Source organism: Oryx dammah, unplaced genomic scaffold (assembly GCF_014754425.2).
Source record: "Oryx dammah isolate SB20612 unplaced genomic scaffold, SCBI_Odam_1.1 HiC_scaffold_29, whole genome shotgun sequence".
Lineage (NCBI taxonomy): Eukaryota > Metazoa > Chordata > Mammalia > Artiodactyla > Bovidae > Oryx > Oryx dammah.
In genome coordinates, this window is record NW_024070213.1 from 80,799,480 (window position 1) to 80,824,898 (window position 25,419).

The 25,419-nt window shown below is 40.7% G+C and overlaps 1 protein-coding gene across 1 annotated transcript in view; it reads left to right on the plus strand.

The window, feature by feature from the left end:
* The first annotated feature begins 501 nt into the window (after positions 1 to 501).
* TMEM117 (transmembrane protein 117) overlaps positions 502 to 25,419 on the plus strand; it is a 585,912-nt gene continuing 560,994 nt past the window's right edge. Inside the window, exons 1-2 of the mRNA XM_040233808.1 lie at positions 502 to 811; positions 10,253 to 10,557. Of these exons, the coding sequence (XP_040089742.1) occupies positions 10,281 to 10,557 (277 nt within the window). The 5' untranslated portion in view covers positions 502 to 811; positions 10,253 to 10,280. The remainder of the gene's footprint in view (positions 812 to 10,252; positions 10,558 to 25,419) is intronic.

The window sequence follows — 25,419 nt, forward strand, 5'->3', positions numbered from 1 at the left end:
ATGTGTGCTTATAAACATGTGTATACATGTGTGAATATATTAGCGTGTGTGTGTGTGTAAGAGAGAGCGAGCAAGAGAGAGAAACCAGACAATCTGGAAAGTAAGTTTAAGACCTTCTCACATCCTCGAGGTCTCTGTCTCTCCCCATCCCCACTCCTCCACACCAATAGACAAAAGCAGAAAGGATGCCCTGTGACCTGACTGCATTAGAAAGTTTGCAGCTCTTAAGAGGACATTCCACCTGGGAACCTCATTGGTTCTCCACAGGATGGTGGGTTTTATAAGAAATCTCCAATTTCCCCGGGAAGGGACTGCTGCTGACAGCTTAGGCTGGAGCGCCGCCGCCCCCGGCCGCCACCCCCACTGCTCTGGGTACCAAAGTCGGCCCCCGCTCGCAGCCGCGCTCTGCAGAGGAGGGCCGGGCCGGGCAGCTCGGCCCCGGCGCTCGGCCCGCGGCGCGGGCGCTAGGGGAGCGAGCGGGAGGGGGAGGGCGGGGGCGGCGGGAGGCCATGCCTCCAGCTGCGGAGGCCGCTGCACAGCTGGAGCCCGCGCGGACATCGGCGCGGCGCCGTCGCCCTCGCGCTCCGGCTCTCGCTGCCCGGCCCGCCGCCGGCGGACTTTGCGGAGGGCGCCTGGCGTAGGCGGCGGCGGGTGTGGGCCGAGCCAGTATTTATAGCTCGGTGACAGCAGCCGCGGCAGCGACGCCACTGGCCCGTCTCGCCGCGCTTCCCAGAGAGGCCGCGAGCGCGGCAGAGCTTCGCTCCCCCGGGTCTCCCGAGTGCGGACGCCCAGAGTCCGCGCGGCCCCCTCGGTGAGTACGCGGCCCGGGCGCCCGGCGCGCCTACCCCGGCTCTCGGTCCCGCCGCGGCGAAGCCCTCCCGGCCCGGCCGCCCGCAGCCGCGCCGCCTCCTCGTCCCTGCGCGCGACTGCGGCCCCGGCCGCGGCCCCCGGCCGGCTGCCCCGCGCCGCCTCTCCTTCCTGCCCGGGGCTGGCGCGCCGAGGGGTCGGTGAAGGGGCCGGCAGGGGAGCGCGCACCTGCCCTCCTGAGAAAGGGCGGAGGAGGCTCGGGGAGGGCTGGGGAGGGGGTACCCTCAAACTCCCGGGCTCCGCGGGGTGAGGGACGTCACCGGGATGGACGGCGAACTTTCCTCGCTTCAGTGATTCCTAGGATGCGAACAGAGTGAAAGCCCCAGTATCGTGCGTTAATTACATTAACAGGTTGTAGTTCAGGACTGTTTTCCTTAAAAACAAAACCCCCCAGACCGCACAAAACTTGAGCACTTTTGAGTGTTTACTACCTTCATCATGATTAATAAAACTGTTTCTCTATTCCTACTTTTGAAAATGCCGGAGGCCCACAAGTGTGTTTGACCCATGTGGGTCCACTTTGGCTCTCTTATTCATTCTACCCGCTGTGGAACAGTAAGCGAGTGTGTGTATGAGAGATGCTAGTAAACATCACAAGCTTGTTTTAGTATTTATGTGTAGATAGAAGTCTCATGATCAACGAAGTGTTTTTTGAGTTAAAGTACATTGAATAAATGTGTTTTCCCTCTAGTTATAAATGATACGTTGTTTGAAATCCAGAGAAGAACTTCTAGGAAGATTTCAGGGTTTTGTCTTCAGAATAAAGTTCTTCCAGTTTATTGAATATAAAGTTTAGGAAGAGTCCCTGTAAGAGCTATTTCTGTTGTAAAACACTGAATTTTTGTCATGTTTATACTCTCTAACTCTATATTCTTCCTTCCCCAATCTTTGTACTTTAAAGGTAATTATGGATTTTGACATTTTGACTCAGATATTTGTTCTCACCCCACTCCACCTTCATCTGAGCCTTGTATTCAGAAACCAGTACTTGTTTATTGTATTTAATTTGCTTCTTCAAACTGTCGGTCAGTTAAAAAGAAATTTCAGTATGAGTAAATTTTATTTTATTCATTAACTCTTACTTTTTTAGATGTTCTGTCTGGAATATGATCACGACAATTAATTCTTTATCAAAACGTGTCACTGAAGAGAAAGTCTAAGTATTTTAAAAGAATTAATTGTTGATTGTTTTTCGACTTAGGACATGAAAAGGCCGTTTTGATGGGGAAAGCTGGCTAACTGTCATGTTTATAGGGGACCTCAGACCTGCTCTGCTTTCAGGTTTTCTATTTAAAAACTCACATTGGTTCAGTGCTTTGTTATCCCAAAGACTGGAGGGTAATAACAAGGAAAACAAGTAATTTAAAGATTGGAACAATGTGAAGAGAAGGTCTAGAAAGTGATTTATGGATGTGATCCTCTAAATTAGCTAGGGTACCACAAGTACAGACCTGATATCTGTGCAAAGCCACTTACAGCGGTTTCATTGATTGACTTAAAAGGTTGCTTTTTATTTAAAAGGCTGTGTGGTCTCTTGTATTGGACTAAAAAATGAGAAGCTCCAACTTTACTTCTGTTATTATTGCTATTTGTATTTTTAAAACCTGTATTAAGCACTTTCATTATGTAAAATACTATATCATTTCCTCATGCTTGCCTTTTCATCCAACAATTCAAATAGTAAACTAAGACCTATTCTTACCTCAGGACTGGTCCAGGCAAATATATATATTTGGTTTTCTCACCTTCTGCCATTTCTCTTTTTACAGACTTGAATATCCCATTATCAAGAGTCTGCTCTGTCTGGTATAGAATCTTCAGTGCTTTTTTTTTTCTCACACAAGTCTGGTCTGTATACCCAACTGTCATCCACACATTACTTTTTCGCTTATTCATCCATCAGCAAAGATTTTTTGAGTGCCCCGTAGGTGTAAGTCACCACCTAGTTCTCACCCTTGCTTCCTTCCCATTGGAACTTTTTAGGTTATCCTTTTCAGTGTAGGAAATACACAATAAATGAGAGTATTGACTTTGGGGTCATAAAGAGGTGGTTCTGCCTGCTTCCCCCAGTTGGTAGCTGTATGACCTTGGGCAGATAACCTTTTAAAACTCTGTTTCTTCACTGGTAAATCCAAAGGTTAGGTCTAAGGGCTGATTGAGAAATGCATGAAAAGTACTTGCCAAGAGCCCCAAATATAAAAAGCACTCCAAAATGTTAGTGCCTATATCTGTTCCAGAGGTATTCTTCTCAGGAAATGCATTCCCCATCTCAGGAAATGGCAAATCCGTTCTGGGGTTTGTCAGGCCATGTCCACATCCGGTCCATCAGTACATCTTGTTATCTCTTCTTTTTTAAATGTATCCAGAATCTGGTACATTTCCAAGTATCAGGCAGAATGGTCAGATTGCATCACTCTTCTGTCCCCCATTTGCAGAGTGAAGCCCATGTGGTAGGATGGCCTCAAGGCCTGATCATGATACTGCCTCTCAGATCTCTAGTCCCTTCATACTCCCCTGTATCCACATGCTGTCCAGTCACACTAGGCTCCTGGCTTTTCCTTAAATGCACTAATCATGTGCAGCTCAGGCCTTTCCTTTGTCTGGATCATTCTTTCCTCAGATGTCTGCTTGCTTTACTTCCTTCCTTCACGTCTGCAATTGTCACCTTATAGTTAGAACTTCTTAACTTCCCTGACACCCCATGTTAACTTTTCATTTTCTCCATCAACTTATAACTTTCTAAAATACTGTCTGTTTCATTTTTCTCTGTTTAATTTCTTTTTCTCTCAATCTAGATCCTAAGGTTCAAGGAAAAAGGGGTGTTATTTGTTAGTAACCTTCATGCGTAGGCCAGTGCTTGGCACAAATATGCAATAGTGAACATGTGAATAGTGAATAGTGAACAAGTGAATGATGAAATTATGGAATTAGCATGGAATTAGCAAATCTGGACTTCACCATTCTCTATATATGATTCTGGACAAGTCGCTTGAGCTTTCTGAGCCTCATTTCCAATATTTGTAAAATAGGATGATATTCATCCTTTGTGTTATAGTAAAATCCCAAGACACTGAGAATAGTATATACAAACCACTCAGTAAATGTAATATACAGTTGATGTTATTTCCATGCTCAGGTTTAATGGGAATGACCAGAAGTCACTTGCATTTTAATAGTGGTCCTCAGGTAGGGAAGTGCCTGAAAGTGACCAGGCACTTACAAGTGAAATCTCTTTTAGTCTCCTCTACTGCCCTGTGAGGAAAGTATTTTCATTAGGATCCTGCTGGTGAAGAAGTGGAATCTCAGAGTGGTTAGGGATTTGCTCAAAGTCACAGAGCTAGTGAGTAGCAGGTCAGGTAGAAATGGACCATATTTCTCCCATCACCATTTGTTTTGCCTTCCTGACGCTTTTGATCATTTGTGTAAAGTCATTCTAATGATGTGATTTCACCCGATAAAAACACTAAGTGGTAAAATGTGATATAAACATAGGCTGTTGTTATTTATCTTTTAAGGAAATAGTATTAAATAATTTAAAGCTCTGTCTGCCCTTTTAATAGGCAATTTTTGAAGTGATTATTTCCCAGGGACTAAATGAAACGATTGTATCAATAAATAGTGTTCTGTCAACTGCAGAGAGCTTTACATACATTAATATAATACTATAGCTAGGTAACTGAAGTAAATAATCTTTAACTTTGTCTTGTACTAAAACAGCCAAGAAGTATCCCACACACCGCTGTCTGCAGCACAAAGTGCATACCACAAAAAACAAAGTACAAGGAATCTTTTTAACAATTATTTTTTAAAACATTAGATTCAAGGTGCTGAAATAAAGTTCACACTTTTGGCAGGGTACAGGCACGGTCATCTTTAATAAGCCCTTTGACAAGAGGTAAGAAGGGTTTCAGGTGAATTTTGAGTCATAAATACCAAGGAGCTTCAAAACATTTGGAGAAATTGTTTTTTTTTTTTAATCCTAGCACAGTGCTGCACAGTGCAAATGATGTTCGTATTACCTGGTTAGGTATCGCTAGATGCTAAGAGCTGCATTAGCAGAGCTGGACTTTGGGGGCACTTGGCTAGTAATAATGTCTTTTGTATAGCATAATTTTTTAGTTCATCAGGACTTTGCCATATGAACTCATACTTTTTTTTTAAAAATGGAACTGATACACTCCATCTTGCTCATACTTGTCATTATGCATAAAGCATCACCCGAGACAGGGTTCCTGCTGAGGGAAACATGAAATTTGTACTCTTGAAGTCCTTGAGATTTTTACTTATTTGGAAAAACCCCAGTAAGTGAGGAAGGCAGGGTGCTTTGGTCCAATCAAGTAAATGATTAAAACAATTATCAGGGCTTTGATGTTCTCCTGGTCCAGTACTTGATTATCTTTAAGGTAAACTGTTGGAGCTGCCTCCCAGCTAGGGTTGCCGTTTTCATCATGCCTCTTACCAGTTTGTCATTTTCCAAGTAGGCAGAGAAATCTTTGAAAACCCTGCTGCAAGCAATTGTACTGCTTTGAAAACTTTGATTCTGTGGTCTCTAATCAGTAAAATAAAGAACATTACTTTTGTGTAATCTTCCTTAAAATAGCCCCAGATTATCCTTAACTATCTGAGGGTGCCCCCAAGTGCTCTGTGTTCCAGCCACACAGAACTACTGATACGTCTCTGTCTGTCCCAGATGTCCTTTCCTGTGCCTTTGCTGAGCTTCTCCTCCCAACTTGCATGTAATTACCTACTTTCCATTTCTCCATTCTTAGCTGTTAGTACCAGGTGAAATGGGGCTTCCCTGGTGGCTCAGATAGTAAAGAATCTGCCTGCAATGCAGGTGACCCAGGTTCAATCCCTGCGTTGAGAAGATCCCCTGGAGAAGGAAATGGCTACCCACTCCAGGATTCCTGCCTGGAGAATTCCATAGATAGAGAAGCCTAGAGGGTTACAGTTCATGGGATCCAAAGAGTCGTACACAACTGAGCAACTAACACTTTCACTTTACTTCACCAGGTAAAATACTGGCTTGTAGTAAAATGCATGACATTTCTGATATCTACACTAAATACCAGTCCCTCTAGAGTATAAACCGTGACTAAAGGCCTGTGGATTATCAGGCAGGGTATAAAGTTTCAGCCTGTCACTGCTGTTATGTGAAAGCAGCGGCTTCCAAGATACTGATGGTAGCATCTATCTCATGATTTTATTATTATGAGAGGAAATTGCATAGTGTGAATTAGTCTAGTTTTCAGAGGTGCAGTGTTCTGTATAAGTAGAGTTGGAAAATCAGAGTGGATGTCAGTAATGCATTGCAAAAGGACAATCAGATAAGTTCAACTACTTATACTGATGTTCAAAGGAGAAGGAAAAAAATTAGAGCAATCCTGGTCAGTCACATGATCCCAGTTCTTTCCAATCATGGTATCAAGTCAGTTTGAATAGTAATAGTAGATTCATTTATCTTAGAAGTACTATGAATTTTTTATATCAATTGGCTTTATCATTAGGAACTTTCTAAACAACATGAAAAAAGGCAAGATTTTGGAATCTATGTCTTTGTGTGGAGAAGATGTAGTATAGAATGTTGAAGGCATGTGGCTTGAATTTGAATCCTGGCTCTGGTGTAGGCTTGATGCAAGCTACTAAACTCAGTTTAAACATTGCTTCCAATAGAGTATCTCTTCATTAGGTTGCTGTGAAATTTGAATGAGATATTTGTAAAGCCCTTTAGCATAGTGTCTGCAGAGTGGTTAAGTCTTTAATAAATGTTAGTAATAATGAGAACAGTGCAGAACCTGGTGCTGAAATGGTATGATAGCTGTAGGGATGGGATTGAGGGTGTATCAGTGCTTGTTACTGGCCTATTATTCTTGAAGTCTATGGATTCAATGCTCTTCTCTTTCCTTAGTGGAACGAATGGCAGGTTGCTCTGCCTTCTTCTCATCTCTTTTATACAAGGGGGCTTCTCTTTTGTAGTTCCACTCAGTTTATCCAGTTTATTGGTTGCCCACTATGAGGCCAGCACTGTGCTATGTCCTGAAAGTAAACAGCCCTTTCCCTGGAGACTTTGTGATCTAGGGAGGGAGACAAATACATAAACAGATAACTTCACTATGATCTGCTAAGAGCTAAGATAAAAGCACATTTACTTAAGATAAAGCTCAATATGGAAGCAGAATTGAATTTTTAAAAAATTAAAAAAAATGTTTTTAGATTGTGTATACCCTGTAGCATAGTCAGTTTGAACAGCCTCAATCCTGGGTTAACAGTACAGTCACTGAAAGTTTGTATTGATCATCAGAATGCTTTATGGGAAGTACAGAGGGGAAAGCAGTTTTGGTGGTCTGGACAACAGGTTGATATCACTAGGCAAACTTTTGTCAACCTCCTCACGTAGGGAGTCAGGAAGCGGAGATGAACGCTGTTGTTGTTCAGGTTATGTAAGTTTTGAAATTTGGGGCCCACTAGGATACATTGATTCCATTTTGGAGTATGAGGCAAGAATATATAAACATGTTTACCATAAAAGAATAAGACCAGATGATCCTATTCACTCCGCTAGTGTCTAAGTCACTGAATCTGTTAGAGGAAATGAAGATTAAGCTGTAAACATGATTGGAAATATTTTTTGAAACATTTCCAGATTTGTTGGTGTATTAGAGTGACTTCACTTTCACTTTTCACTTTCATGCATTGGAGAAGGAAACGGCAACCCACTCCAGTGTTCTTGCCTGGAGAATCCCAGAGGCGGGGGAGCCTGGTGGGCTGCTGTCTATGGGGTCGCACAGAGTCGGACACGACTGAAGCGACTTAGCAGTAGCAGTAGCAGCAGTAGAGAGATCAAGGGCCAGGAATGGCTTTTGATTCAAGTTCTGGCTCTTCTGCTCATGGATCTGTTAATTAAATAAGCAGCACCTGCTCTGTTCCGTTGTTTTCTTTTATTATTATCATATGAATTTATTAGTGGCTGCACTGGATCTTTGTTGCTGTGCACAGCCTTTCTGTAGTTGCGGTAAGCCGGGCCGGGCTGCTCTTGTTGCAGAGTGCAGGCTTCCAGTTGTGGTGGCTGCTCTTGTTGCAGAGTGCAGGCCTCCAGTTGTGGTGGCTGCTCTTGTTGCAGAGTGCAGGCTCTAGGCACACAGGCTTCGGTAGTTGTGGCTCATGGGCTTAATTGTGGAATCTTCCCAGACTGAGGATCTAACCCACGTCGCCTGCATTGGCTGGTGGACTCCCAACCATTGGAGCCCCAGGGAAGTCCCTTCTTTGTTTTCTTTTCATTCATAAGGGAGTGGTAGTAGCATGCATTGCATGACTGTGGGAGTTAGGACCTGTACTAAGGCAGGATTGTTGTTCAGTACTACAGTTCTCTCTTGAAACAATATAAATATTGGAGAGGAACAGCTACCTCCAAATTTTTTTGAATGTTGTAACTCAGTTTGGATATGTGGAAATTGCAGAGCCCACAAAGCAAGATTCTGAAGTTAAAAACAACAGCAGTAAAATAAATATATGCCTGCTTTCCACAAAACATTTATTTAAAAATGAATCAGAGTTATATGTATTTAGTTGTCTAAATCCGGCTGCCTTGCTTTGTGTGGGTGGTGAAGGGAGTTGATGGGGGAACCACACCAGAATTCCTCACTGGTAGGAGAAGTTTCAGAGAAACTAACTTCTTAACTGACAGCCCTGTCCAGTTCTGATGGGCATGTAGCAACTATTTCTGCTTCAGGACTCATTGGCCTTGAGGTGTTTCTGTGTATTCTCTTCTAAAAGTGGTCTTTGGACACTTCCAAAGATTTTGCATGAAATTCAGTTGACAGCTGGCCCCTTCTGGCATTCTTATGTATTGAATACTGTGAAAATGCATGATGTTTGTCTTTGTTCTTAACTACTTTTATCTGTATTCTTTGGTGTGAGAACAATGTAGGTCTGTAACTGGGTGATGAACCTCATGTTAAAAAAAAAAAAAAAATTGCCATCCCTTAGTGATCTGAGCTCCAGCCCCTAAAAACAGATATTTCGGAGTATTTATGAAGAAGGAAATTGGTTGGAAGTTTTATGAATAGAAGGCACAATGACTATCTGTGTTGCTAAATTTTACTGCCAGTCTTTTTGTGTGTTCCCATAACTTTTCTAAATAATTAAGCCAAGTCTTCATTAGCTTAGATTGTGGTCTTAATTGGTATTCATCCACCCAGAATGTTGGACTGGAACTTGGGAGGCAGCTTTGGAGGCTATTCTCAGATCTTCCGTTGACTTCGGGTTAATTCAGGCTTGTGACTTGATCTTTGTATCTTTTTCTATGTGTAAAATGAGAATTTTATTATTTTCCTAAATTTAATCAGCTTTATTGCTGGATAAGAAAAGAGTTACAGCTTAGTCTGAGCACCAAATGGGCTCACCAAGACTGAACCCCAGAATTAGATAAATTAGTCACCCAGTCCCTGCCCTGGAGGACCTAGAAAGGCTTTTGTTCCTATGGGCAGACTGGCCCCCAAACAGGAAAGAGAGAGGAGTTGAGCAAGATTTAGGGGTGGGGCCTGGATATCAGCATTTTAAGAAAGCTTCTGTACTTGAAGTACACATCTTTAGGGCCTTGCTCTTTAGGCATGTTACATATTTTGCAATGCCTCTGGGCCCTTGCATGCACCTAGGTTAAGCATATGTGCATTCTTTGCTGGGAAAAAATTCTATCGATCCTCCAAACTGCAATTTGAGTATGTCCTCCTCTGTGAAATCTTTGCCTTCCTTCTCAGTTCACACAAGCAGAGTTGCCCAAGTTCTGCTTGCAACTACTCTGCCATAGGCTTAGCTATTTCATGAAACTTATTCGGTGCTGAAATTATTTGACAAATAAGACTGAAAATTTTTATAAAAGTCTGTACACGTGCACACATTTTTCAATGTCAAAAAAAAAAAAAAGAAGATCTGAAAGTATAGGCACAAAATTATTAAGGGATCTTAACTCCAAGGAGAAGGATTTGGGCAGAAGAGGATATTTATTTTTTGTTAGTTTGTGATCAGCATACCTCTGTGTTTCTTTAATTTTTAAATGATCTGTTTTATGATTAAAACATAAAAATGATAATCTAAAATAGGAAGAGTCATCATCCCAATTTCAGACCACATTATGCCTTCTCATTATGCCTTTCTCTCTCCCTACTCTTTTACTTCCCTAAGTCCTCGTATGATCAGAAGTCTGATGAGATAACAGGGAAGGGACAGTATTTACTATTCTCAGTCTCAAACTTGTCTTGGTACCATAACTAGGAATTGGTCTTTTCCAAATGTCTCTTTATTGGGTTGTTGTAAATCTGAACAGGTGGCAGAAAGAGAGGGACTACTTGTTGTTTTGCTCTAACCCTGTGTATCTTTTCTCACGCAGGTAAACTGTGGAAGTGAAGTTTTGAAGGATGGGTAAAGACTTTCGTTATTACTTCCAGCACCCCTGGTCTCGCATGATCGTGGCTTACTTGGTGATCTTCTTTAACTTCTTAATATTTGCGGAGGACCCAGTTTCTCATAGCCAAACAGAAGCCAATGTTATTGTTGTTGGAAACTGTTTTTCATTTGTAACAAATAAATATCCTCGAGGAGTTGGCTGGAGGCTTCTGAAGGTGCTTCTATGGCTACTTGCCATTCTCATAGGACTAATAGCTGGCAAATTTCTATTCCATCAGCGTTTGTTTGGTAAGTACCCATGAAATGTAATGTAGGTAATTATTAAATTCTATTCTCCAAGATAGAGCTTTGTTATTTCTCAATGCCAGTTTAGAATGCATTTCATTTGCCTTCCAGTGTTAATTTGCTGTGTACTGTGGTAGCTCTGGTTCTTTAGGTATTCTCTGTTGAATGGTGTACTTGTCTATGTCCTGAGGGATATTAGCATGAGGTAAGATTAGTTCTAAACTTAATTTTTTAAAAAAAGGTGTTACCTCTAAAATGAATGTGTGTGAAATCTTACTTAAGGAAGACATGTAAATAGCTCTTTCCCCAGAAGTAGTACCTAAGTGTGATGTCATAAAGGGTTTGTAAATCATAAACAGAATGATTCCATATCATTAAAGTAGGCTAACCATTGCCCATATATTTACACCTATTGTTCATTCAGGGAATTAGAATGGGAACTCTAACTTGTTACTTTCATTTCTTTCCTTTTTGTCTTTGTAATTTTGAACATTGGTTCTAGATGTTTATTTTAAGCCTCCTGGTCAACCAGAGACCTGTATTATAGTAAGGAATCTCTTGGTAGTAAGCAACAGAATAAGAGACTAAATTAGTTTATGTTTAAAAATAACTTACTGTATGGATTTTGGGATATTTCACAGAGACCAGGGATAGAATTTGTTTTGATAATTGGGATAAATGGAAACAAGGGCTTGAATTCTATCTGGATGATGAGACAAAGGATGTTCTTTGTCTTAACTTCTCTATCATATATGCTTTATTCTCCTTTCACCCTTAAGGTCAGTTTATATCCACTTAGAATGTCTTGACTCTTGTTCCCGAGTTTAAACTCTTTAGTTCAGTTCAGCCTTTCAGTTGTGTCCAGCTCTTTGCAACCCCATGAATCACAGCACGCCAAGCCTCCCTGTCCATCACCAACTCCCAGAGTTCACTCAAACTCATGTCCATCGAGTCGGTGATGCCATCCAGCCATCTCATCCTCTGTCGTCCCCTTCTCCTCCTGCCCCCAATCCCTCCCAGCATCAGCGTCTTTTCCAATGAGTCAACTCTTGGCATGAGGTGGCCAAAGTACTGGAGTTTCAGCTTCAACATCAGTCCTTCCAATAAACACCCAGGACTGATCTCCTTTAGGATGGACTGGTTGGATCTCCATGCAGTCCAAGGGACTCTCAAGAGTCTTCTCCAACACCACAGTTCAAAAGTATCAGTTCTTCGGTGCTCAGCCTTCTTCACAGTCCAACTCTCACATCCAGAGTTGACTCACTTTGGGTGGTTCCTACCTCTGGCCCAAATTATTTTGGCCAGGAGGTGGATACTATTTATTCAACAAATTCATTGGTTACTTATTATGCCAGGCACTATTCTAGACTCTGAATCAAAAATGCAGGTTATCTACCCTCATAAACACATCCTACAGGAGGGAGAAAGGTTCTAATTCAATACATGTATGAAATGTGAAGAGGTGGTAAGTGCTGTGGGGGAAAAGAAAGCTTTAAATGCTCCTGGGCCAGTTAAGAAGAGAAGTTAGCAATGAAACTTTAAATTTAGCAATTATAAGATCGTAGGTCATTTAGTGTGGGTATTTTCAGTCTAGAAGTTTGGTTAGAAACAGATGGCAGGGGTTTAGGAAATAAACAAAAAATATATGTACCTGCATACATTATAGGTAACATAATGTTACCTATATATTCTTCTCAATCTCTACTCCTCAAACTGTAGCCATCTGTTTCTATTACATAAACATAGAAAATGTACATCTTTTATATTTATTATAAAATATGTGGTTTCAAGAAATTTGATGAGGAAATAGGAAGTAGCTAAAACTTAAGGGGCCAAGGGGAGATTTTGTTGTTATTTCAGGTGATGGAGGTTTTATTTGAGAGGTGAGGTTAATTGATCTGCTTGTCATTGTAGGGGAAGAAGTTAGATTGAAGCACAGGTCAAGATATAGAAGGAAGTATATCTGAAGGTTTCTTTGGTTTGTGACTTAGTACCCAGGCACAAATAGTGGTCTTAGGACAGTAAGAGAGACTTGGTTCCTCAGAGATAGTCATGAGTGAGATCAAGGTTCGTACTCTAGTAGGTATATTTGAGGCAGAGGAGTGGAGAGGTGAGTGTCCTCCCACCTGGAGATTTCTGTTTCACTATGAGGCAGGAAGAGCTTAAGATGAAGATAGAGGGGTTGATGAACAAGGGGCTTACGAAAGTGGCCAACATTTGTTTTTGTTTGTTTTAAGAAATCTTATTTATTTGTTTGGCTGCATCAGGTCTTAGTGCGGGGGCTTCTCTCTAGTTGTCACTCATGGGCTTAGTTACCCAGAGGCATGTAGGGTCATGGTTGCCTTACCCGGGATCAAACCCATGTCCCATGCATTGGAAGGTGGATTCTTATCCCAGAAGGTGGTCAACGTTTGAAAGAGTTACAGGAGGGAATGTGGATGTGAGCTGACTAGGACAAGGTGTACTGATGATTGCCAAGGGCTGCGGTGGTTAGTCACTATGAATTTCAATGACAGCAATCTGAATAGTGGAGCAGCTTTCTCTGTGAGAGTTCTGTTCACCTGGCACAGAGTTTGAGTGATTCATCTGGTTGGGGAATGCTTAGGCTTGCTGTATTAGAAACGAAGAATGGAAAACAAATGGAAAGTTCTAGGGAAAGAGTTATTGATGTGATTAGCAGAGGGTTCTGGCTGGACGTGGAAAGGAGGTGGGGAAGACAATGGTTTGGGAGGAGTGGACAGGGGCCTGAAGATGTGGACGAAACCAAACCGATGAACAGGTAATCCTGTTCAGAGAAGGGGAAGGACTGATGGGTGTGGTTAGACGGCATGTTGTAGCAGAAGTACAGCCATTCTTTAGTGGTGATTCCCAGCTAGGGTATGTTCTGAAGATAGTGGGTGCTAAAGTTAAATGGAGAGATGGGTCATTGATATGAAGGATAACTAGGAATTGGATATGAGGTGGGCCATCCACTGAACATTGAACAGGTGTGGTGTTATGATACTAATCACATGGATATAAGAGTTCAAGAGGAAGGGTAAGCAGGAGATGATCAGTTTTCAAAGATGGGTGAAGGGTGCCAGACAAGCAGAACAATAGATACCAGTTATAAGCAATGGCTGGATGTATCTGTAACCCATTCCATAAATTTGCTCAATATAGAAAACTAATGCAAATTCAGATCAGAACATCCAGTTTATCCAGAACATCCAATAACCAGATTATCTGCCTATATTATAAAAGACTGAATGAAAATCATAAGGTGAAAAAAAAAGAAAATTTAGATGAAGGTAATGGTTTTTAATAATACAGGCAGATAATTTGGCTTTGTAATTATTTGTTTACTCTATTGTGGTCTTATCTCTTGTACTAAAATTACATTTAGTCATGGCTTTTTAATTTGCTTACTGATATAATTCACCCCTGAAAAAAAAATCACTCTAGATTTCATGTAATTTATTGACTACAAATTATTTTAGCAAAAATGTATCCTCTTTTTTTTTTTTTTTTTTTTTTGCTTTCAATAGATAAGATTTTATAGAATAGTCAGCTTTATCTCTTCTATTTGGTAAGTTACTTTTTTCTTTTCTCCCCTTATTAAAAGTCTATGAAATTACATGGGGAATTAGAAAAGGGATAATAATCTTCAGCAGCTCTTGGTGATTACTAGATAAGATAACTGGACTCCTGATTTAATTTTTTAATGAACTCCAAACTAGTCTCCTCCTTTCTTTCTCCATGGCTGGTGTTTCTTCCTTCACTCACAAAATCTTATTGGTCATTTGCTCCTAATATTTCTCTCCTCCTCCAACTCATTCTGGATTTTGCTACTAGAATATATATATACATATACATATATATGTATATTTTAATGTGGGTAAATGGCTCCTATCAGCTACAGGAAAAAATCAAAACTTCAAGGCACATTATTGTCTTCTCCTGCCTGACTTTTAACCTGGTCTCTTTCCACATGCTACGGAATTGTTTGCTAGTTCTCAAACCTGCTATCTTCTCAATTCTCTGTCCCTTTGCATCCGTGTTCTCCTGCGCTCATCATGCTTGTCCCCTTCTTGTTAATTTGGCCAATTTCTCTTTTTCCTTCATATCCAAGTTCAAGTATTATGTTCTCTGTGACACTTTCTCTGACTGCCTCCTATCAGATGAAGTTGTTTTCTCTTCAGCTCCCACTGTATCCACTTGCACCAAAGCACGTACAGGAGGAAACTCTGGAACTGACAGCCATGCAGCCTCGTGGAAAAGAACCCACATTTTAATGCAGGCACACACATTGTCCTCACTGGTTTGGAAGGTGATGAATGTTTTCATCTTTGTTCCCCTTTGTACATAATTCATTTTTTTAAAAGGACATATTAAACCTTTAACAGTTTGTAGATGCAAGCTTGTGGTAATGGTGGCGGTAATGGTGATGATGGTTTATGTATCTTAAGAGGTATGGGATTGTTCACTACAAGCACAGACACTTTTGTTATAGAAATTGGAATGGTTTACAAAATAATCAAAATTATTGTTTGACCAAGTAAACAGTTTCTTTTATGTAATTCTTTAATGAAATAAAAATATTAAATAGAATGTCACTACCCCTTTCATTTTACTAATTTGTTGAATTTTCCCTCATTTATTTTACTATGAAAAGCCTCCTCTTAGTATATTTCAGAAGGTCAACACAATATTGCCATTTTAAAGTGTGTGTGAGGAAGAGTGAATGATTGTATGAGCACACAATTTAATCCAGTTCATTGGTTATAAATCTTATTTTTATGAGACATGAAAACTATAAGCAGTTTAGTTCATAACATGAAACCCTGTCATGATTTATAGTTTGTAGTGGGATTTGTCCTAAATAAAAATACCTACTCTTGCAAATTGGAAACTGCTTTTTATCAGAGACAGAAATGATTACATCCATTTAAAACTATCCCCTTCTCACCTGTGCTGTATGCCTGGAATAAAATGAGAGAGTTAGTTTTCCTACATATTAGCACTAAACTTGTAAGATTTCAGACTGGTCACAAATTTCAAATTTCCCAAATGTAGAATATAATTTAAGACCACATGTTAAATCAGAATTAATACATTTCAATTAAATTTCTTTAGTTTTAACACTGAATCTTGTTGAGGTATTATATTAGGATTTACAAAATTGGATTTCATTAGACTATCAGTTTGTACTTTTCCAGTGCCTTTCTTTTCCATTTTGTTGGATGATTCCATTGTTTAAAAAACTAAGCATGAATTTAAATAATGCCTTTTATAGGATTGTACAGGACTGGAAAAGGTCAGTTTTCATTCCAATCCCTAAGAAAGGCAATGCCAAAGAATGCTCAAACTACCGCACGATTGCACTCATCTCACACGCTAGTAAAGTAATGCTCAAAATTCTCCAAGCCAGGCTTCAGCAATACGTGAACTGCAGACTTCCAGATATTCAAGCTGGTTTTAGAAAAGGCAGAGGAACCAGAGATCAAATTGCCAACATCCACTGGATCATGGAAAAAGCAAGAGAGTTCCAGAAAGACATCTATTTCTGCTTTATTGACTATGCCAAAGTCTTTGACTGTGTGGATCACAAGAAACTGTGGAAAATTCTGAAAGAGATGGGAATATGAGACCACCTGACCTGCCTCCTGAGAAATCTGTATGCAGGTCAGGAAGCAACAGTTCGAACTGGACATGGAACAACAGACTGGTTCCAAATAGGAAAAGGAGTACGTCAAGGCTGTATATTGTCACCCTGCTTATTTAACTTCTATGCAGAGTACATCATGAGAAACACTGGACTGGAAGAAACACAAGCTGGAATCAAGATTTCCGGGAGAAATATCAATCACCTCAGATATGCAGATGACACCACCCTTATGGCAGAAAGTCAAGAGGATCTAAAAAGCCTCTTGATGAAAGTAAAAGAGGAGTGTGAAAAAGTTGGCTTAAAGCTCAACATTTAGAAAACGAAGATCATGGCTTCTGGTCCCATCACTTCATGGGAAATAGATGGGGAAACAGTGGAAACAGTGTGAGACTTTATTTTTTTGGGCTCAAAAATCACTGCAGATGGTGACTGCAGCCATGAAATTAAAAGATGCTTACTCCTTGGAAGAAAAGCTATGACCAACCTAGATAGTATATTCAAAAGCAGAGACATTACTTTGCTAAGGTCCGTCTAGTCAAGGCTATGGTTTTTCCAGTAGTCCTGTATGGACGTGAGAGTTGGACTGTGAAGAAGGCTGAGTGCCAAAGAATTGATGCTTTTGAACTGTGGTGTTGGAGAAGACTCTTGAGAGTCCCTTGGGCTGCAAGGAGATCCAGCCAGTCCATTCTGAAGGAGATCAACCCTGGGATTTCTTTGGAAGGAATGATGCTAAAGCTGAAACTCCAATACTTTGGCCACCTCATGTGAAGAGTTGACTCATTGGAAAAGACTTTGATGCTGGGAGGGATTAGGGGCAGGAGGAGAAGGGGACGACAGAGGATGAGATGGCTGGATGGCATCACTGACTCGATGGACGCGGGTCTGAGTGAACTCTGGGGGTTGGTGATGGACAGGGAGGCCTGGTGTGCTGCGATTCATGGGGTTGCAAAGAGTTGGACATGACTGAGTGACTGAACTGAACTGAACTGAACTGAATAGAGAAACCTAAAATCATTATGCCAATAAGACTTATTATGCTCCAAATCTGGGAGATGTGAAGGACAGGGAAGCCTGGTGTGCTGCAGTCCGTGGAGTTGCAAAGAACTGGACACGACTGAGCAAGTGAACAACAACAAGACATATAAAAAGGGGGACTTGATTTTTTGAGCTTATCCAAGAAATCATTTTTATTCCAAAAAAGGAATTGAAATGATTTACAAAGCATTTATGTTTAGCATGTATGTTTTTAGAGTAGAAAATGATTCCATAGAATCAAATATGTTTTTATTTCATAAGTTTTGCTGTAGAGGCTTCCTTAGAGGCTGGACGAAAGGGAGTGTGTGACACATCACATAGCTTTGGATATCCGAAATGACAGAAATGATGCAAATTGCATTTCATAGGGGAATTTTTCTGTGCAGTAAATTCTGGAAATTCTTGCCCTAAATTGTAGTAAGGAGATTTTTGGGGGGTTTTTTGTCGTTTTTTTTCCCCCTTATAGAAAACACTGAATGGTGAGTTGGCAAGTGCAGAAGTAGCTTTCATATTCTTGTGTTTAAAAATGAACTTTCTTAAAAGTTTAGAGTATAACTTTTAAGCATAAAAGCAATTATACAATATTGTATTCCCTGAAAGGAATTCTGTGAAGGGCAAAAGTGATCAGTCTAAGTAATGCCTTCTGATTGAATAGCTTTGTTTAGGGATGGATATTAAAACATCAAGATTGTGACAGACTTATTTCTCAAACAAACTGCTCCTGCTATTTGTATTTCTGTGTTTCTTTTTGTTTTCTAACATCTGCAGAGGGCCTATTAGTTGCAATTTTCTTTTTAATTTGGATGAAGGGCAGGCTATGTGGGTGAAAGGCAGGTCGACTAAGAATGAACTCACTAGTATAGCATATAAAAATGATTCTGGGCCTGTTAATATTGTCTAGTTCCTTTTTTCAAACTTACATATACATAATTATTTGTATAAATTATTTATTAATTTTTTATTTCTTAGCCATACCATAATCCTCACAAGGTCAAGAATAATGCTTTGTTGCTTATCATTTAATCCTCAGTGCCTAAAACAATGCCTGGGACATAGTATTATTTGATAAGTCTGAATGAATAAGTACATTAATTTTTTTGTCTTTTACATGTTATCTTTGCCATGTTGCCTTTTTATTGTAAGCTATAGAAGAGTATTCATTTGTTCATTTATAAGATATCAGACATGGTCCCTGCTCTCAGGGAATTTAAAATCTGGTTAAAGAGAAGATACATATGCATGAAAAATTAATTACTTTGATAATACAGGAAATGCATATCAAGTATCAAGTGAATAGAACAGATAGTGAGAGCTGTGGGAATTCAAAAAGGGAGGTCACAGTGGACCAACAAAGGGAAAGAAAATTGCTGCCAGTGTGGGATTTAAGGGAGTCTGAAGCATGAGTGAGTTTAAAATTATCAAATATGAAGCAAAGGATTCATTACAGATTTCAGGTCATGAGGTAGATGGTGTAGGCAAAAGAGATGAGAACAATTTAGCTTTTTTTTAGAGTGGAGGAAAACTGAAGAGGTCATACTCATTTTGACTGGAGTGAACGGTTTGTGTTAGGAAAGAACAGGAGATGCAGTGGAAAGATAGGCTGAGTCTAAATTCTTTGTCTTATGTGGTGGTCTCAGACTTTGGACTTTATCACTGCAATATTTGAATCAAGGAAAGTATCTGAACAAATGGGAGATGATTACAGGATTAATCTTGAAGCAGAATCTACTGGAAATTGGAGAGAGAGAGATTAGGGGAGAAGAAAGGAGTAGGAGAAGAATTGATGCTTTTGAACTGTGGTGTTGGAGAAGACTCTTGAGAGTCCCTTGGACTGCAAGGAGATCCAGCCAGTCCATCCTAAAGGAGATCAGTCCTGGGTGTTCATTGGAAGGACTGATGCTGAAGCTGAAACTCTAATACTCTGGCCACATGATGCAAAGAGCTGACTCATTGGAAAAGACCCTGATGCTGGGAAAGATTGAGGGCAGGAGGAGAAGGGGGTGACAGAGGATGAGATGGTTGGATGGCATCACCAACTCGATGGACATGAGTTTGAGTAAGCTCTGGGAGTTGGTGATGGACAGGGAGGTCTGGCATGCTGCTGTCCGTGGGGTTGCAAAGAGTCAGACACAACTGAGCGACTGAACTGAACTGAAAGGAATAGGAAAGTATTTTGGGAGCCTTACGCTTGAGACTTCTCACTCAGGCCAGTCTGGCATAGGGGTGAGATAGTGGGCAACAGAGGGGGAGGTACTGGAGCCTTTTGCAGCTTCCACAGCTAATGAGATGTGAGGAGGTGAGAGTAAGGGTGAGGTAATGGGGATCTAGGAAAGTTCGTATTGTTGACTAATGGAATGATAATCTTATCAAAAAAAGAAAGTCATTAGGAGAATCCAGTTAGAGATAATGAGTTCAGTAAATGATAGGTTCAGGTAATGAGAACAAAGTGAAAGCCAACTTACCTTGACCTGTACTCAGTAAGCACAGATTGGATTCACTTTTCTTAATCCAGGCCCACCACTGCTTACCCAAACCTGGAGACCAGATGTGTTTGAGATTTCAGTGTTTGTAGTTATAGTAATAGACTTCCCTGGTGGCTCTGAGGGTAAAAGCGTCTGCCTACAACTCAGGAGACCTGGGTTTGATCCCTGGGTTAGGAAGATCTCCTGGAGAAGGAAATGGCACCCCACTCCAGTACTCTTGCCTTGAAATCCCATGGACGGAGGAGCCTGGTAGGCTACAGTCCATGGGGTCACAAAGAGTCAGACACAGCTGAGTGACTTCGCTGCCCTACAGGACTGAAGAAATACTCCATCATCAAATACATCTATATATCTGTAGCTGAATGTATATGTAGTCACATGAAGTGGTACATGAAGTCACATGAAGATCAGCTCAGGTTAGGTTTTGCTGCTAAGTGAATTCAATCAAAAGTTTGAAGACAAAAGGAAAAGGGGGCAGCAGTGGATGAGGTGGTTAATTAGCATCACCAACTCAATGGACGTGAATTTGAGCAAACTCTGGGAGATAGTAGAGGACAGAGGAGTCTGGAGTGCTACAGTTTATGAGGTGGCTGAGAGTTGGATGCAACTTAGCAACTAAACAACGGGAATTCAGATTTGGTCAGGTCTTGACAGTAAATCAGTTGCAAAGATAGAGTCTTTTGGTTTAAAGAATTACAGAAATTGGATAATGGATCTGTACTTGACTATAAGCAAAGTTTCATGTAAATCTTTGGTTTCCTCAAGATATCTATCTGCATAGAATTTACGATTCTTTTTTCAAAGGCTGTGATGAAAAAAGTAATGATTTGACTGATTAGAAACAAAAGAAAAATACATATTGAAGGTTTCTTTTTCTTGTTTATATTATGTAAAATATTAAGAGTGTGCTGTCTTCTGTGTACCTTGGTCTGTTTTAGTTTTAAACAGGAAGTTCTAAATAAAGCATTCTCAAAACAGAAATTTGAGGAGACAAATTCTAGGAATTTTTTTCCTTTCATTTTGTTTAAACAAAAGTCTGTCACCTATAAAATACCAAGTAACAACCATGTTTTGTTACTTAATGGATTTAATAAAGTTAAAAGCTTGTTTATTTTCTGTTGTCTTGGCTTTAAGTCTAGTTTGAAATTTTTTTCTTTGTATTTGAGTTATACATATGTTTTTATCATTTCAAAATAGAAAATATTCAGACGTTTCAGAAAGTGTGGATAAGATAGTCTTCGGGATCTAGGAATGTCAAAACTTGAAGGAACAGATTTAATCAGATATCTCGTAAGGAAAAATTATTAATTTAATGCAATGATGTGAGTATGATCCAATCTCTTTTGTGCTAATTTGAGATCTCAATAGCTGAATAGTATAAATGACCCTTAAAGTTGATAATAACTATCCTGATAGTTTATAGTACATTAAAAATATGTGTATTTATTATTACCCAAAGTGATTGTCCGATTGACTTATTTTTAGTATTGTATTTTCAAGATGCTTCGTACTTCATTTTGGAGGAAAACAAATGCCATGTATGTAGCCAACATGCATAGAATATCCATAGTTTTAAACTTTGTCTTCTCAAGATACAAGATCATGTTTGATACTCATGATAGATACTATTTAAATGTTTATCACCATCTTCATTCTCAACCAGTGTATACACAATGCCAGAGTCTTCGTTTTTCTAGACACTTGCATTGTCAGCACATAATTCCTTTTTGTAGAGTAAAATAATTTTAGAGTTGGAGTGACCGCAGAGTTCATATTGAAGAAAATGTTACACCATTCCGTGGAGTGGCATTTAATATGGGAGGAAAAAAGCAAAGATTTTTGATATGTAAAGTTAGGAAATGTAAGCTGGGAAAATGGTTGGCATTTAGCATTAAAATAATCCCCAAGGAACACCCCTCTTCATAGGGGAATTTGATGTCTGAGAGTTATTAAACTTGGCAGCCCTTTCCAAAAAATGTCTTCTGTTACTTTAATGTTCTTCTCTGTCTTTGAGCAGTAAGGGAAGGTGAGGCTGGAAATTGCAAGTCTGTGGCCACTTCTCCCCACACCTGCTTCTTAGGTGCCTTCGGTTAGTTTGCAGTACAGCCAGCTGTGCATCCGTTAGCATTTCAGGGCGTCAGCCACAGCTTCCAACGTGTTAGGATCCTCTGGCCGCTCTGCTTCCCATAGGACAGAGGATGCAAACGCTATAAAAGATACCTCAAGGACTTACTAAAACTAATTCAGATTAGGGCATTGTAATTAAGCAATTATTAACCAAGTACCTTTCTAGGTACTTTTTACTGTACTTGGTAGAGATGATTCATTCAGAGGCCAAGGCACCCTTTCCTTTCCAGAGTCAATAGTGGCCTCCACTTTCTCTTCTCATTTCCTACTTATGGGAGGTAATGGTAGAAATTTCTTATGAAAGCATGGAATTTCTTATGAAGCAATGGAATTGATTGCAGCAGAGAGACCCCCCCCACACACACATGGTGCTAAGAGAAACTGCTTCCACCGATGAGAGAAATGTAACTAACCAGTTAAACAATACTTAGTAAAATTTGAAGTGAAGAGTGCTTGATCACTTTTCATTTAGAATCACATTGCTGAGGTTTTGTTTTTCAAATAGTAGAATAGTCCTGGGTGGGAGAGGAATGTGATTTGAAAGAGTACTGACAAATAAAAGTTTCCCTTCATTTGTTTCTTTTCTCTTTTATTAATACCCATACCTTAGAATCATTTCTTGAAGGTTTTTTACTGGGTCCAAGTTTTATGCTACTTGGGAGGGTGATGAACCAACAGAGAGGTTAACAGTTGACGTCCTTGGGAGATCTAGGTTCCAAGGATAAGTGCTGGTGGATGGGAGAATGCTGGAGAGTGTTCTGATGTGGTAGCTGGGTTGCTGTGCAGAATTCTGGTAGAAGGGGAGAAGAAAAACCATTAGAAGAACTGGAGGAACACAGAGAATCAGGCTGGAACATGAGGTGCACAGCCTTGCCAAAGACAAACTCTAGTTGCTTTCAGTGGTAGACTTGAAGCTGCACATTTGATTTTGAATCAGTGGTGGTTGAAGTAGTCCTGCTGTTTTCGGTTTGTATTTTTATCATGGCTGTGACCCAGACTTATTGCTGATGGGTAAACAGAAATGTTCAGGGTTGATTAGCTTGGCTCCAAGGTCACAGCAATAGCCAGCTGTAAAATTGGAACATAAACTGAAGTCTCCTGGTGCCCGGACAGGCGCCTATTCAGGTTCCCAGATGGTGAACTGACAGCCTGCGAGCCTTGCCTGCCTCAGGACTGGTTTTTGCAGGGCCACTCCCCATGGCTTCGCTCCACTTTGCCCGTGTGCAGGGATCTTTTCTGGCATCCCCTCCTGCCTGACCAGCCCTCTCTTTTGGACAAAGAATGTCATTTAGCTGACCCTGCAGAATGTCATGCAGTTTCCTGGGAAGAGCCTGTGGTTGGTGCTGACCCGGAAGATCTGAGCACGATGGTCTCTGCTCATGTAGCCATCAGTAATCTCACAGCCTTGCTGGACTTTACTTCTTTCCCAGATTCCAGAGGATTACATGTCAGGATTTCCCTAGGCTTGTCCGTGCTTGTGTGATTCTTTGTGTGTTCTTGAGAATATGCCCATCGAAATGAATAGACCCACTTAAGAGTAAGTACATGAGCAGACATGTAAACTTGGGAGAGGGAGTCAGAACTTCCCTTCCACCAGCCCCAGAGTGTTTGTATTGTAAGTTGATTGTTTGTAAATTTTAAACTTCACATTCTCCTGCTGCTGCCACATTCCTACAAACACCTGACCCAGGTGGCCAGGGGCACCAGGGTGAGGAGGCTGGCCTCTGCCACAAGTCCCTCTTCTTGAACTCCCTAAACTGTGTCTCCCTAGTGACATTCAATGAACACATGATCAGTTGCTAAATCGTGTCTGACTCTTTGCGCCCCCAGGACTGTAGCTCACCAGGCTCCTCTGTCCATGGGGTTCTCCAGGCAAGAATACTGGAGTGGGGTGCCATTTCCTCCTCTAGGGGATCTTCCCAACCCAGCGATCTAGTCTGTATCTCCCTTATTGGCAGGCGGATTCTCTACCATTGAGCCACCTGGGAAGCTCTAGTCACGTTCAAACACACCAGTAAACTCCATCGCGTGCTTTGTGTACCTGACCCTGACCCCCGCAAAGGTACTTGCCCATGGCTCCTCACTCTCCACTCCTTGCCTGGCTGGTTGAGCCTGCTCCCTTGTCCTTCCATGCCCCTGTCCCTGTGTGGCCCCCCTGTGGCATGCAGTGACTGTTCCTCTGGAACATGTGAGTATAATGTTTTCCTGTGTCTCTCCTTGTTTTGCTATTGTGACTGCACCTGCCTGACCATCTCATGAGAGAATATAAAATGGTATTTCTTGCAGCTTCTTGATTTACCCACTCTTTCTTCCTGTATGAACTGTACCATTTTTCAGCATCATCAGTGATAAACACTGTGTACCTATCATTTGCAAAGGACAGTGCTAGATGCTATGAGACATTGTCTTTTAGGAGGTTGCAATGAGCTAAGAGATTAGACACATATATGAAAATACAGCTGTACTGTAACAGCAGTGCCGGCATGTGATAATTGCCATGTAAGCAAGATGGGCAGTATATTTTGAGGGGTCTATTCTAAACAGAAATGGTTAAATAAGTCTTTGTAATAGAATTCGGAATTCACAGGAACCACAGCATCTCAGTGTGGATGGACTTAGCACGAGCATCCTTTTTATATTTTCAGCCAGCATTTGAGCATCTATAATAGTGGCAAACTCACCATCTCTCAGGAAGTGTGTATCTGACCACATTTGTACAACAGTTCTTGAGTCTGAATCTGAGTTTTCCCTTGTACTTCTGGTAGAATTCTACTGGATAGAGGAGGGGCTTTCCAAGCTGGAGCAAGCACTACTGGATAGAGGAGGGCATTCTAAGCTGGGCAAACACAAAGTTGTTGGGGGGAGGGTAAGGACAAATGGTTTGGAGGTAGAATGAGAATCTGCAGCAGCAGATGTGAGTTGACTGGAGGCAGGAAAGGGAAGTTTCAAGGCAAATTGTGGAGAGTATTGAATTTAAAGTTCAGGAACTTAAAATTTATTTTGGAAACATAGTAAGTCATGGAGCATGGCCAGCCTGTTTTAATTTAAATTACAAAAGTAGTATAATATTGTAGTGAGGAAAAACCCCAACCCCCCACATATGTGAAATCAAAGAAGAAAATCAAACATTTTGATGACAAGACAACAAGATCAAGATACTGTTGTAGGAAGATGAATACAGGATCAGTTGGCCTTGAGGCAGGAGGTGTGCTGCAAGCGCTCGGGTACACCTGACCTCAGATAAGCAAGACTTGGTTTAGAAGTGGCAATGAAGATGGAGTATTAGGAAAGGAAGGAAGAGAGGGTGTGAAGGAAGTCCTAGCACGCTCACTTTTCTTTTCCTTTTAAAAATAAAATCTTCATTTTAAGTACTTCTGTTTCCTGAGTCCATGCCCCATCATTTATTGAACATAAAATATATCGATCCATTTCTAAGATTGAAACTTAAATTATCATTAAATCATTGTACCTTCTTTTCTCAGTTTGCTGAAAGAAATGAATGTATTTTTCTGGTTATTTGTAACACTAGAAGACCTTTAGGAAAAAGCAGATTTATGCTTTTATATATATATA